This window comes from Apodemus sylvaticus, chromosome 21 (assembly GCF_947179515.1).
Source record: "Apodemus sylvaticus chromosome 21, mApoSyl1.1, whole genome shotgun sequence".
NCBI classification, from domain to species: domain Eukaryota; kingdom Metazoa; phylum Chordata; class Mammalia; order Rodentia; family Muridae; genus Apodemus; species Apodemus sylvaticus.
This window is the reverse complement of record NC_067492.1, coordinates 3,567,880-3,582,227: the sequence shown is the minus strand read 5'-3', so window position 1 is coordinate 3,582,227 and position 14,348 is coordinate 3,567,880. Positions and strand designations below refer to the sequence as shown.

Here is a 14,348-nt window from a genome sequence, read left to right as displayed (position 1 = left end):
AGCAACTCCCAATCATATTATTATTTTGTTGCTACTTCCTAACTGTAATTTGGCTACTGTTCTAAGTTGTTAGTATCTGCCACCCACAGCTTGAGAACCACTGGAATAGATGCTCAACCCACCGGTGTCCCCGAGACAGCCTATCTTTCATGGCACATGCCTTATAACCCCTGAAGGTCAGAGTGCGCTCTGCTTGGATTAGCTTGGATTCAGACACAGAGTACTAGTCTCACCAGTCTTTAAATGATAGAGGTTGTCAGTAAGATGCCACTAAAACTGACGGTGCTTAGCTGTGGTAAATGTGGCCAGTTCACATCTTTAAGGCCACTCTAAAAAAAAGTTTTGTTTTTTGTTTTTTTTGTTTTGTTTTGTTTTTTTTTTTGTCATACACAGCACATGAATACCAGGTTTAGGCACAGGGTCCTGCTTCTGAAGGATTTCCTACTATGATACCTTCCAGGAAGAGAGGCAGTTGCATATGCATGTCCACATGTGCATGCATTTATGGTTTGTGTGTGTGTGTGTGGACACACAGATGCATACGTGCATGAGCATGTGTGTATGTTTGCGGGGGTGTGTGTGTGTGAGTGTGTGTGTGAGTGTGTGTGTGTATGTGCGCATGCATGTACGGGTGCAGAAGATAATCTAGGTTGTTGGTCCCTGGGCAGCTCTCACCTTTTGTTTGAGCCAGGGCCCCTCCTTGGCCTGCAATTCTACCACATTGGCCAGGCTACCTTGCCCATTAGCTTTCAAGAATCTGCTTGTCTCTGCTCCCGTCATGCTGTTGGGACCCCATGCTCACACTGTTTGTATTTTTATTTGGGTTCTGGAGATTTGAACTCACATCCTTATGCCTCTAGGGCAAGTGTTTTGCTGAGCAGTCTTCCAAGCCTGTCCAGTTGCCCCTGACGCTGCACATGTGACTTAGATTTCAATGTAATCCTTGACATACTCAGTATAATTTAGCCAGCAATGAACATTTGTCAGGAATGTCACCAGAATGCTGAGCTCTTGGCTGAACCTGCCTCCTGGGGATCAGAACTAATAACAAGAATACCAGGGTGGGCTTATGTTTTTAATCAATGAGATGGCTTGTCTTCAGGAAAAAATTCAACAGCATTGTTTGCTTCCTTGCCTGCCTCAGACATCCACCAACCATCTAGGTAGTGTCCGGTATGAACGTGGTGGAAGATTCCACAGAAGGACTACAGGGAAGAGCTCTTTGGTGGCCATGAATCCCAGATGCCGCTCGTCCTGTGTCAGGTTCCCTCCCAAACAGCCTCACAGCATCTCTCAAAACAGCAGAGCCCAGGGTGACAGAAAATCAAGCAAACAACAGAATCCTTCATAATGAAGGTTGAAATCCCACGTCTGCATACTTGGTCCCCAAACGGAATTTTAATTTCACCTTAAGACCCGGGACAAATGGAATTTCCAGCTGCAAAATAAACAATTTTTAAAGTGGGACTGAGCCAAAAGAAAGTCAATTATCCAGCTCCTCGGGGAGCTTAGGCACGTTCTAAAGCTCTGTCCAGTTGCAATGTAAACTTTCCAAAAGGGTGGCAGCCACTTTGGAACGCTCAGTCCTCATGAGTAATAAATAGTTCAGTCAGGCTACGTGGTACCCCCAGGCCTAGGGCACTGTCTGTTTCTCGGAAGGCAAGCATCGGGTGCTCTGGGCAATTGGAGCTCTCCTCCAGTGAGGTCCTCTTGGAAACTTGGTGCTTGCAACTCAGAGGTGCTAATTATCTCCGTAACTGGATTTCTGCTTTATCCTTCCATTGCCTGACATTCCCATGGGTCTGCCGCTTCCATCTTGCCCCTTGCCCATCTCATGGATGCGACCGATCATGTGCGGATGCACCCATGGGTGAGATTTTTCCCAAGAGTTGCCTGACAAAGCCACTGTGTCTTGTGAGTCTAGGTCAAGGACTTCCACGTGCCTCTAACAGGTCTCTCCAGAGAGGGTGGCCTGTAGGGAGCTATCTCTCCCCAGTGTCAGCATGGAGTGCCGAGAGCAGAGCTGGCCTCCTCCCCTGGACTGTCTTCTTTTACCCCAAAACATTTCCTAAGTCGATCAATCACCTATCCTATCGCGTGGGTTCAAAAGAGCAACTTAAGTAATGTTCTTCACAGTAATGTTCTTTGCTGGCTCTACTCCATATTTCCTTTGCCAGCGTGCACCAGCTGCTCATGGGAGATGCTTCTCTGTACTCTGACTTTCAAACGCCCCTGGCTGGTGTAAGACGGCCAGCGTTTGTTCTCCGGCAGGACCACGGTGTATTCTCCTGTTTTTCTGCCCCCTTCCTTTGTCTCACAATGCATTCATTTTTTTTTTTTTAAAAAAACTTCCTTACAGAAACTTTGTAATTTTATGAGGTCCCATTTGTCAATTCTTGATCTTAGAGCATATACTATTGGTGTTCTGTTCAAGAACTTTCCCCCTGTACAGATGTCCTCAAGGGTCTCCCCAAGTTTCTTTTCTATTAGCTTCAGAGTGTCTGGCTTTATGTGTAGGTCCTTGATACATTTTGAGTTGAGCTTAGTACAAGGAGATAAGAATGGATCAGTTCGCATTCTTCTGCATGCTGACCTACAGTTGAAACAGCACCATTTGTTGAAAAGGCTATCTTTTTTCCATTGCATGCTATCAGCTCCTTTGGGATCAAGTGGGCTTAGGTGTGCGGGTTCATTTCTGGATATTCAATTCTGTTCTATTGATCCACCTGCCTGTTACTGTACCAATACCATGTAGTTTTTAACACTATTACTTTGTAGTATTGCTTGAGGTCAGGGGTACCTAAAATTACAAAGTTTCTGTAAGGCAAAGGATACCATCAAAAGGACAAATCGGCAACTAAAAATTTCGGAAAAGATCTTCACCAACCCTACATCAGATAGAGGGCTAATATCCAATATATACAAAGAACTCAAGAAGTTAGACCCCAGAAAGCCAAATAACCCTATTAAAAAATGGAGTACAGAGCTAAACAAAAAATTTTCACCTGAAGAACTTCAGATGGCTGGGAAGCATCTTTAAAATTGCTCAACTTCATTAGTCATTAGGGAAATGCAAATCAAAACAACCCTGAGATTTCACCTTACACCAGGCAGAATGGCTAAGATTAAAAATTCAGGACACAGCAGGTGTTGGAGAGGATGTGGAAAAAGAGGAACAATCCTTCACTGCTGGTGGGGTTGCAAATTGGTACAACCACTCTGGAAATCAGTCTGGCGGTTCCTCCGAAAACTGGGCACCTCACTTCGAGAAGATCCTGCTATACCACTCCTGGGCATATACCCAGAGGATTCCCCACCATGTAATAAGGATACATGCTCTACTATGTTCATAGCAGCCCTATTTATAATTGCCAGATGCTGGAAAGAACCCAGGTATCCCTCAACAAAAGAGTGGATGCAAAAAATGTGGTATATCTACACAATGGAGTACTATTCAGCCATTAGAAACAATGAATTCATGAAATTCTTAGGCAAATGGATGGAGCTAGAGAACATCATACTAAGTGAGGTAACCCAGACTCAAAAGGTGAATCATGGTATGCACTCACTAATAAGTGGATATTAACCTAGAAAACTGGAATACCCAAAACATAATCCACACATCAAATGAGGTACAAGAAGAAAGGAGGAGTGGCCCCTTGTTCTGGAAAGACTCAGTGAAGCAGTATTCGGCAAAACCAGAATGGGGAAGTGGGAAGGGGTGGGTGGGAGGACAGGGGGAGAGAAGGGAGCGGCTTATGGGACTTTCAGGGAGTGGGGGGCTAGAAAAGGGGAAATCATTTGAAATGTAAATAAAAATATATCGAATAATAAAAAAAAAGAAGAAAAAACTTCCTTCTGCATGCTGGATTTGGTATTTTTGTTTACTAAACTTTTATGGGGTACAGAGAGGAGAGCTGTCTCATCTCTGTTATCCCTGGTTTTCTGTCTTGTGAAAGAACAAATAAACACGTTAGAGAACCTCTGGTCCACAGAGACGCATGACTGTGGTCCGAAAGAGCAAGCTGGGCAGCGATTCCCAGTTTCCAGCGCTGACTCACATGAGCTGGGGACCAAATGGGCCCTGATGTTCCTGCACAGGGCTTCCGGGAAAGTTCTGGGGTTGGTCTCTTTTTTTGTTTTGTTGTTGTTTTGTACTTTTATTGGTATTTAATTTTCAATAAGATTTCTATGTAAATGTTCTACAAGCCCGCAGAGAACAAAACAGTTGTGATAAATACTATCTAAAAAGACAACGTTCTGTAACTCAGTTACACAGAAAAAAAGAGTTACACTTTTTTTTTTAAAGTTTTGACAATATCAGAAGGAAATTTGCTTCAAATGGGATGTTTCAGATACTAAAATGGGCTGTATCGACTCCCAGCTCCAGGAACAGAAGGTCAAAGGTCAACACAAACCTGGCACATTCCTTCCTCATCCTCTTGGCTTTCCCCTTGAGTGGTTCCCTGACCATGGTGGGATGGGGGCGGGGAGCAGAATCCATGGGCGTTCTTGAAAACTGCACCACAGAAGCCTGCCTTACAGTGTGCAGAGCTCCTCCTCAAAGGGGGTTCCCTAACACCTTTAATTTTTCTATCCAAATAAGTTTACTTAAAATTTCTTATTACATTTATTCAGTTTGTGCGTATGCAGAGGAGAACTCCCAGGAGTCGGCTCTCTCCCTCTGCCATCCTCGTCCTTGGGATTAAACTCGAGTCATCAGGCTTGGTGCCAAGGGTCTTCGCCCACCAAGCCATCTCTCTGGGTCCCCCAAAGAATCCTCCTTAAAATCTCCAAACAATTTTCTTTCCCCCAAACCTCAGAGTGAAGTTTTCTCACCAAGTCCTCCCTGGCTGCAGCAAACTGTGCCGTGATGACATAGAAATCGGAAACAAGAAGCAGTGACTTTCAAACACAGTCTGACGTAACACTCACCACTCGAGGGGACTTGCTGTGCTGGGCCATCTGTGCCATGGTCAGACAATATCCCCCAAAGCTCACATTTTGATGATTCTGCTACTGGTCATTTCTCATTTCGAAAGCATGAAGGGAGGCTAGAGAGATGCTCAGAGGGGCATGAGCTCCTGCAGAAGAGCCAGGTTCAATTCCCAGCACCACGGTCACTGGCTCACAACTGCCTGCAATTCCACAGCACACGGGATCCTTCTCCTGGCCTCAGCAGGAAGTGAGGCCCCAGGCTGGTGCTCACAAGCACATGCTCACACACGGATGCACGCATACATACATGTCATTAAGAACACATGAACCAAATCACCAAGAATCATGAAGGAGGGTCTGTGAGATGTCTTGAGAGAGGGGAATGAGAGTGTTAACACAATGTTTCCAAAGTGACAAGACAAAACGGGTTATGTTTTCCTCTATACAAATGGTAACTAAGTCCACAAGTAAGTCCTAATTCAAAGGAGCAGTATGGCACTCTGTGGAATAGCTTAGAACACAAAGCTGCAAGCCCAGTTCACCCTCATGACTTCATGACCTTCCCACAGCTCACTCTGCTTCTAGCAGAAAGAATGATGCCCCCAGCAGTGTGGCCTGCATCATCTTTTGAGTCTTGGTGACACTTGCCTCCTCTAGTGGGGACTCTGATTAGTATTGCTAAGAGTTCTAGGCCTTGGAGGAATGCAAGTCAGGAATTGGGGGAGGGGAGGATGGTGAGCAGGGGGAGGGGGGATGGGATGGGGGTTTTCAAAGGGGTAATGCGGAAAGGGGATACCATTTGAAATGTAAAGCAAATATCTAATAAAAATAAAATAACAGTACATGTGAACACTAAAAAAAAAAAAAAGAATTCAACAAGCTAAACAAAAACCAAACCAAACCAAAACAAAACAACAACAACAACAAAAACCAGTTTTAGGCCTTAGGGAGTTCTAATTGACTGGGCACTTGGGACATGTCCAATAATCCTCTTGTCCTGTATATATTTACAACATGCAATAAGAGGGTTTAAGACAGTGTAGCTTTAAAAGCTGTGTATCTCAGGCTGGGGCATAGCTCAGTTGGTAAGACAATAGTCTTGAAAACCCAGGGAACTTGAGTTCATTCCCCAGAGGGTACATTTCAAAAACCCAGGCCTGGTGACATACACTTGTAATGCCAGCACCAGAGAGGCAAAGACAAGCACATCGCTGGGGTAGGCTGGCCAGCCAGGGTAGCCCTCCTTGGTAAGATCCAGGCCAATGAGAGTTTCAAATAACCAAGATGGATGTCTCCTGAAGAACAAACCCTGAAGTTTTCCTTGAACCTCTGCACACGTGTATATACCACACACCTATAATCTTCCTCCCTCCCTCCCCACGTCTGAGTACTTTATTCGAGGTCTTTCTTTGCTTGGCACAGAGCAGTCTCATATCCATGGTCTCAACAATGGAAAAGCTGTAGTCCCCTCTCCGGCTGCTTTGCCTCAGAACAGACCTCCCCTGCAGCTGTCCCAGCCTTGCACCTCTCTCAGCCGTGCATCACCTGGAGTCCCTCCCGAGGCCCAGTAACCTGGTGTCCTTGAAGAGTCAGCAGCTCCAGACAGCTGGAGAGCAGGTGGGCACATTTGGCTCTGTGCACAATCCCGCGCACGGCCTCCTTCACAACTCTGCACTTCTCAAGCACTTTCGCCACTCAGCAAAACGGAACCGATTCCAAGAAAATCACACACCGTAGCACGAAGGATAGGAAGCAGCCACACAGTTTCTGATGGCCTAACCTCGAGTGTCAAGCCTGCTCCTGAGGGCTGTGTGGGAGCTGGGGGTATGAGGTAGGGATGGGTCCAGCTCGCTGCTTCGCTCCATCAGACTTAGACCTGGGATTCAAGGCAAAAAGAATCCAGGGCTTGGAGAGAGATGTGTGAACATTTCACCAGACCAGAGAAACAGTTTCCCTCTACTCTAGTTTGGTGAGCCACTGGGTTGGATTCGGATTATTTTCGAGAACATGAGTGGTATATTACGCAGGCATAGGTGACCCAAAGACAGTAACACCACAAAAATCCCACCCTGGTGAGTGGCGACTCGGGATTGCCGAGCCCCTGGATGCAATGTGCTTCTCCCAGTCACCCACCCGTTCTTTACGGCACCTTCGTAGAGGCCTCCTGAGTCTTGCATGTCTCGTGACTGCTCAGACATAGGAGCCTGTCATGAACATTTCAGCCAGTTCATAACGGCCTCTTCTTGTCTTGTGATAGCAGAGGGTTGTCTCAGTGTTGAGCTTGCACCCCACATTGCCAAAGCAGGGGGAAGTGGTGGATACCCTGAGCTAGGTAACCTTGTTCAGTGCTGAGACAAGGCACCTGACACAAGCAAGTTACAGAAGAAAGAGTCTAGTTCAACTCACAGAGGGGACAGTCTGCCATGGCGGGGAGGCGCGGTGGCAGGAGTGTGAGGCTCCTGGTCACACGTGTGGCATCCGCGGTGAGGAGGAAGAGAGAGACGAGCGCTCGTGCTCAGCTTGCTTTCTCCTTTCTGTGCAGTCCGCAGTCCACAGGGGATATCCTCACTTCTATTACCTCTACAAGCTCCAGCACAGACATGCCCGGAGGGAGGTTTCCACGTCGATTCTGACTCTCACTGTGTGACTATAAGGTAGAACCATCATGTCCCCCTTCTACCAAGTGTTCTGCATCCCACAGTTCTGACATACCTGCTCTCTGCCTGGGGCCTGTGGACTCCAGACTTCACATCCTGCTTCATATTGAACTGGGCCTGCTGTCCACAGTCTCACTATCTGCCTCTTCCCTGCTTGGCCTGATGCCAGCGTGACCAGTGTGAGTAATGTGACCAGTGTGGGCAGTGTGACCAGTGTGATCAATGTGACCAGTGTGGGCAGTGTGACCAGTGTGACCAGTGTAACCAGCGTGACCAGCATGACCAATGTGATCAGTGTGATCAATGTGACCACTGTGGGCAATGTGACCAGTGTGATTAATGTGACCAGTGTGGTCAATGCGACCAGTGTGATCAATGTGACCAGTGTAACCAGCATGACCAGCATGACCAATGTGATCAATGTGGCCAGTATGATTAACATGACCAGTGTGGGCAGTGTGACCAGTGTAACCAGCATGACCAGCATGACCAATGTAATCAGTGTGACCAGTGTGATCAGTGTGACCAGCATGACCAATGTGATCAATGTGGCCAGTATGATTAATGTGACCAGTGTGATCAATGTGACCAGTGTAACCAGTGTGATCAGTGTGATCAGTGTGACCAGTATAACCAGTGTGATCAGTGTGACCAAAATATGCAGACCCTCTAGATTTCTCCCACATGTCATCATATTAAGCTGAGGTTTGTTGAGTTTAAAGTTCTCTTTGGCCCTCACTCTTTGTTCAGACTTTATCCCGTTCTATCTGGTATCTCTCAGGGCTCACTATGTCTCCCCTATGGCCTTGTGGAAGCTAAGCCTTGGAATCTTTAACTATGCCTCTTTTGCAGGCCGGCACTTGTATCCTGTCACTAAGCCTCCTTGGACCTCCAGCTACTCACAAAGACCAGGGATTTATTGTTCACAGCACTGCAGCCTATAGGTCTGAGGCCAAGGTACCAGTGAGACCAGGTTCTGGTAGAGGCTCCTTCTGGACCACAGATGGCCAAGTTTTCACTGTGATCTTACAGTAGAGAGGGACCCAGAAAGCTCTCCAGGGTCTCTTGAAAGAAGGGCCAAATCCATTCACCACGGTTCATCTAATGGTTTCTAAAATGTCCTGCCTCTTCCCTCCATAGTCTGAGGTGAGAGGGTTCACTACATGAACATAGAGATGGTGTGGGCGGAGACAAACAGAACCCTTAAAGCCATGTATATGTATTTTCATACCACTCAAGCCCCATAAATCTGAACGTACCTCTGAGTCCCTTCCCAGAGGAAGGTGCTTTGCAGCCTCCCCTTTTACAGACGGGTTGCAGTTATTTGACACACTCTGAATCAGGAAGGACAGGGTGGGAGTAGGAATCTCCCCAACCACCCATGTAGGGAAAACTACATCAGAATTCCCTAGTGTGACCCCTTTCGAAGCCCTCAGACAGCCAGTGTTTCTGAAGGTCTTCAGAACCACAACCCTGCTCCCCTGACTTCTGGCACCTGAGTGGAGGACACACGGAAGAGCCGGACATTCCTCTTGGGAACAGGGACAAATGAACTTACAAACTGACAACTCCCCTGGACCTTGCACTGTGGCCCCTCACCGTGCTCCACACCAACCTGAAGATGGGCACTGTTCCTACATGACATTACAGTAATCACAGGCTTGACAGCTTAGCATTGGGACGGTGAAGATGAGCTGGGGTAAAGTCACCCAGCAACAGCTCATCTGAGGGTCTCAAGGAAGTCAGAGGCCACGTCTGCCCAGAGCTCTCCTGCCGCTATTTGGAGTGTCCAGGGTGCTTCAGGTCTCCCCTGAAGTGTGGCAACCAGGGAAAGAAGGTCCACACCTCTCCTTCCAGATATGCTCCTTTTGGGCCTAAGGCTGGCTGGGAAGAATATTGCTGAGTGGTGTGCACATGGTGTGCACATGCATGTGTGAGTGTACATGTTCTTTCTGTGTTCTCCGCATATATGTGTGCATTTTGTGTGACAAGTGTTCTCTCTGTATGAATGTGTTTATGTGTAAGTTCAGAGTGTATGTTCTATATGTATGTGCTCTCTGTGTCTGTACTGTCTTTGCATGTACACTGTTCATGTCTGTTTTTGTATGTTCATGTGTTATGAGAGAGAGAGAGAGACAGACAGACAGAATATGTGTGTGTGATGGAGAGGCTGGAGAGAAGGCTCAGTGGGTAAGAGCACCAACTGCTCTTCCAAAGGTCCTGAGTTCAAATTACAGCAAACACATGGTGGCTCACAACCATCTGTAATAGGATCTGACGCCCTCTTCTGGTGTGTTTGAAGACAGTGACAGTGTACTTACATACAATAAATAAATCTTAAAAGAAAAAAAAAAATAGGTGTGTGTTATGTGAGAGGCTTCGGTACATAACAGGAAGCGCTCAGGGACCAGAAGGGCAGCTTTGGGTTTACATTCTGGCCGGGCTATTCACTGGTTTCATGACCTCACATAAACCATGAGTTTTGCCAGGGTTTCCTTGGTAAGCCCTGTCAAATGAGGAAAATGAGCCTGTACGGAGTAGCTGTCAAGGCTGAAGTGGCTGTAGACATGAAAAGGGAATCTCTAAACTTGGAAAGCCGAGGATTTTGGTCCCTGCCTTTCCTGCCATTCTGGCCCTGCTTCTGTTGCAGCTGTTATGACCAGTGCCAGACCTAGGGTGGCCCAGCAGAGTCTGGCAGAGCTGTCACAGAAATGGGACACCTCATCACATGACCCACACCTCAGAAACAATGACACCAGGTAGAAAAGATGCCCTTATTTGTCCGAGAGCCTCATGAGCAGGGTCACAGAAACTATGGAGTGATGGACTGTAGGCTGCAGTGAGCAGGTCCCTCCCTGCATCCCCTTCAAGGGACACAGATGCACTGTAGTGACAGCTCCAAAGCTCCTGCCTTGAACTTAAGAAAAGGAGCCAGACGCGGTGGCATGAGCATGGGATTCTAATACCTGGGAGTCTGAGGCAGGAGGATCATGTTAGAACCCAGGCTGGGCTAAGACACTGTGATGGTTGACCCAGGGAGTGGCACTATTTAGAGGTGTGGCCCTGTTGGAGGTAGGTGTGTCACTGTGGGTGTGGGCTTTAAGACCCTATTCCTAACTGCCTGGAAGTCAGTATTCTGCTAGCAGTCTTCAGATAAAGATGTAGAACTCTCAGCTCCTCTTGCACCATGCCTGCCTGGATGCTCTTGATACTGGACTGAACCTGTAAGCCAGCCCCAATCAAATGTCCTTATAAGAATTGCCTTGGTCATGATGTCTGTTCAGATGATGACTAATACAGACACTATCTCAAAAACTGAACATCGCAGAAAGTAAAAAAGGAGAAAGGAAGGGAAGAAAGGAGGGAGGGAGGCAGGGATAGAAGGGGGAAGAAAGGTAGTTTCCCCAGTTAGGGTCCCCTGAACCTTATCTTGTAGGAAGTGTGCTTAGTCAGGCCAACCTCACATCTCAGCCTTGGTGGCAGTGAGACTCCCTGTAGCCTGGACACACTAGCCTGCCTGGAGGATCATGCTGGCTTGTATGTACATGGGGTTTAATGTGTGCTAAGATGGTGACTTATTTTCTCCTTGCTTGCATCGATGAAACAGGTCCCATTGTCGCTTGCATCTTACTGACAAGCGGGGAAAGACCTGAGGCTGCCAGAGTTGAAGGGCTTTAACCCATGTGCCCCCCTCCCTCTCCCAGGACACATGCTTATATTTAAAACAAATTGCCTCACAGCAGAAACTGGAAGCCATGGTCTCCTACCTTCAGACCAACCTCCAAGCCACAAAAAGGCACAAAGCAAAATACCGGGGTTCTGCCAAGTGTAGGCATGGCACGGCCGAGCAAGGCCTCTGCCCAAGATGGTGGCCTGGCTCACAGCTCTCCTCTCCTGCAGGCAGTCCTCAAGATTCACGTGCCCCACCCCCAACAATTCACTAAGAGGTCTTTGAGGTCATGCAGCGAGGGCTAGGGATTTAGATAGGAGAGGGCTTGCCTGATATGCATGAGACCCTGGCTTGATTCTAAGCACTACATAAAGAGGGTTCTAGCCTGTAAGCACAGCACCAGGGAGGGAGAACGGGAAGATGATCAGAAATCCAATGTCTGCAGCTATATAAGGATTGTCCAAAGGAAAGAAAGGGACAAAAGAAATGGAACAGAGACTGAAGGAAAGGCCATCCAGAGACCACCCGACCTAGGGATCCATCCCATCTGCAGACACCAAACCCTGACACTATTGCTGATGCTAAGAAGGGCTTACTGACAGGAGCCTGGTATGGCTGTTCCCTGAGAGGTTTTACCAGCACCTGACTAATACAGATGCAAATACTCACAGCCAGCCATTGGGCTGAGCTGGGGATTCCAATGGAAGAGCTAGGGGAAGGACTGAAGGAGCTGAAGGGATTGCAACCCCACAGGAAGAACAACACCAACCAACCAGATGCCTCCCCCCCCCAAGAGCTCCCAGAGACTAAACTACCAACCAAAGAGTACACATGGAGGGAGCCATGGCTCCAGCTACATATGTAGCAGAGGATGGCCTTATCTGACATCAATGGGAGGGGAGGCCCTTGGTCCTGTGGAGACTTGATGCCCCAGCATAGGGGGATGCTAGAGCATCTGTGAGGTGGGAGTGGGTGAGTGGGTGGAGGAGCACCCTCAGAGAGACAAAGGAGAGGTGGGAGAGGAAGGATGGGGGGGGTTGTGGAGGGGTAACCGGGAAGGAGGATGTCATTTGAAATGTAAACAAATAAAATGATTAATAAAAAAAAAAAAAGGATTGTGAAGCCAGCCCAGGCACACACTAGACCCAGTTTCAGGAAGAAAAACAATTACTTCTCAGTAAGCCATTGTACCAGCATTTGTTTCTGCCCCTAACGAAGAACAGTAGACTGAACACAGCCATGTTCTGAGCTTCAGTTTCCATCCCTATTATCAAGTAAGAATGACAAAATACCCCATTCCATCACTACACCCACGGAGAATCTGGTGCCTGGTTCAAACGGTCGAGGGAAAGGTAAACCTGGAAGGCATGGTCTCCTGCCTAATGTGTTCTGCAGGTTCTGCGGTGCTCCTGTCTATGCAGAGCTGTGGGGAGTGGACTTGGCAGAGGCATCATACAAGGATGCTGAGATTCTGACTCTCACAGAGGGATGTAATAAAGGAAGAAGAGAGCTTCCCTACAGGCAATCCCGGCACATCAAAGCACACGGGCCATGGCCTGCCCATCACATCTCTTAGGCCAGCAGCTAAGAACCGGCTGTGCAACTCTTTCTCTTCACAGCTCTCTAGTTACGATTAACAGCTGGACCCTACTTCATACCAGACCTGGAGACCATTGTCTCATACCACAGGATCAGTGGATCGCCGATTCACACCGCACCAGCAGCAGATCACAGATTCATACCGTGAACTGGGGAGCCTCGGGAGCCTGGGTGAGACCCCTTGTACAGAGGATGTAAACAGTTCAAAATAATCCAGAGGGTCAGGGAGTAAGTGCTGGGACACACAGAATATAGCAACTTAGCAGTGATGTTTAAGCTCTTACTTATAGCTTCTCTCCCAGAACTTCACCGGCCTGACGTAGGATGTGATGAATATGACACTCCCAAGGAACGGACTCAGGGGCGTGGAGAAGATCGAGGTGGCGAACGTCTGGAAGAAAAGCATGGCGGAGTCTGAGAGGATAGGGTTAAGGCAGAATACATGCTGTCTGTCATCACCAGGGTTTTAAACGCCATTCCATGAGTCACGATGTCCCACATCTGCAATCCCAGGGATGGAAGTTAACATTCGTCCTTAGCTACATCAAGAATTCAAGGCCAGCCTAGGCTACAAGGAGGCTATCAATACAGACACCAACAACTGACCTCTGAGTGTCACACATATGTGTGCGTGTGCACACGTACACATGCACAGGCACACACAAAATCAAAATAAACAAGCTGGGAACTCTAGGGAGGTGTGGTGGAAGGTGGGGGAAGGGAATGAATGAAGATTCTCTGAGGGGCAACGGATGAAAGTATTCAGCTGAACCGTCACTAATAGCACAAACAGACTCTGGACAGGACTGTAGCGCAGAGGTCACCCAAAGCCTTCTTGGCTCCTCCCAACAGAAAGGGCAAAAGGTTAGCTTACAAGGCAGGTGACCTGTGAAAAGTACAATTAAGATGAAATCTTCAACACCAATCATTAAACACTTTACAAAAATCATTAGGAGCTTAAAGGGATGCGGGGGCAGGGTGGTGGGAAGCCGCCTCCCCACCATGCACGTTTAGACTGTAGTCTAATTATGGGGAGATGATAGCTGGGCGCAGTGCCTACACACGTTTATAGGGCGAGCTTCTCTCCCTAGAGGCTGGAATCTCGCACGCCAATAGAGGTAGCAAGGGAGGAAACATGTTGGAACTGGAGAAGACATTTACCCACCAGTGCTCTGCTGGCTGGAGAGTTAATTCAGTTCTAAAACACAGCAAATGAGTCTGTTCTCGATGCAGGATGGAGCCCGAGTTTCTTAATAGGGTGATGAGATAATTAACGTTTGGCAATTAGGTGGGATCCAGGCGGACATTTACGGACCTTGCAGCTTTTTCTGGACCGTTATGTAGACCCAGCATCTCCACCCTTCATCTCACGCGGACTCCAGGTGCTAAGAGTCCCGACCTTCATCACCAAACAAGAATGAAGAGGTCTGTGGACAAGGAGAGGCTTCGGAAGCAAGGGCCAGCACAGGGGCAGTTGAAAGGCC

At 47.8% G+C, this 14,348-nt stretch overlaps 1 protein-coding gene across 1 annotated transcript in view; it reads right to left on the bottom strand.

The window, feature by feature from the left end:
* The window catches only part of Pcnx2 (pecanex 2), a 153,726-nt gene that overhangs the window by 37,031 nt on the left and 102,347 nt on the right, over positions 1–14,348 (bottom strand). The window contains exon 23 of the mRNA XM_052167115.1: positions 13,149–13,278. Within this exon, the coding sequence (XP_052023075.1) occupies positions 13,149–13,278 (130 nt within the window). The remainder of the gene's footprint in view (positions 1–13,148; positions 13,279–14,348) is intronic.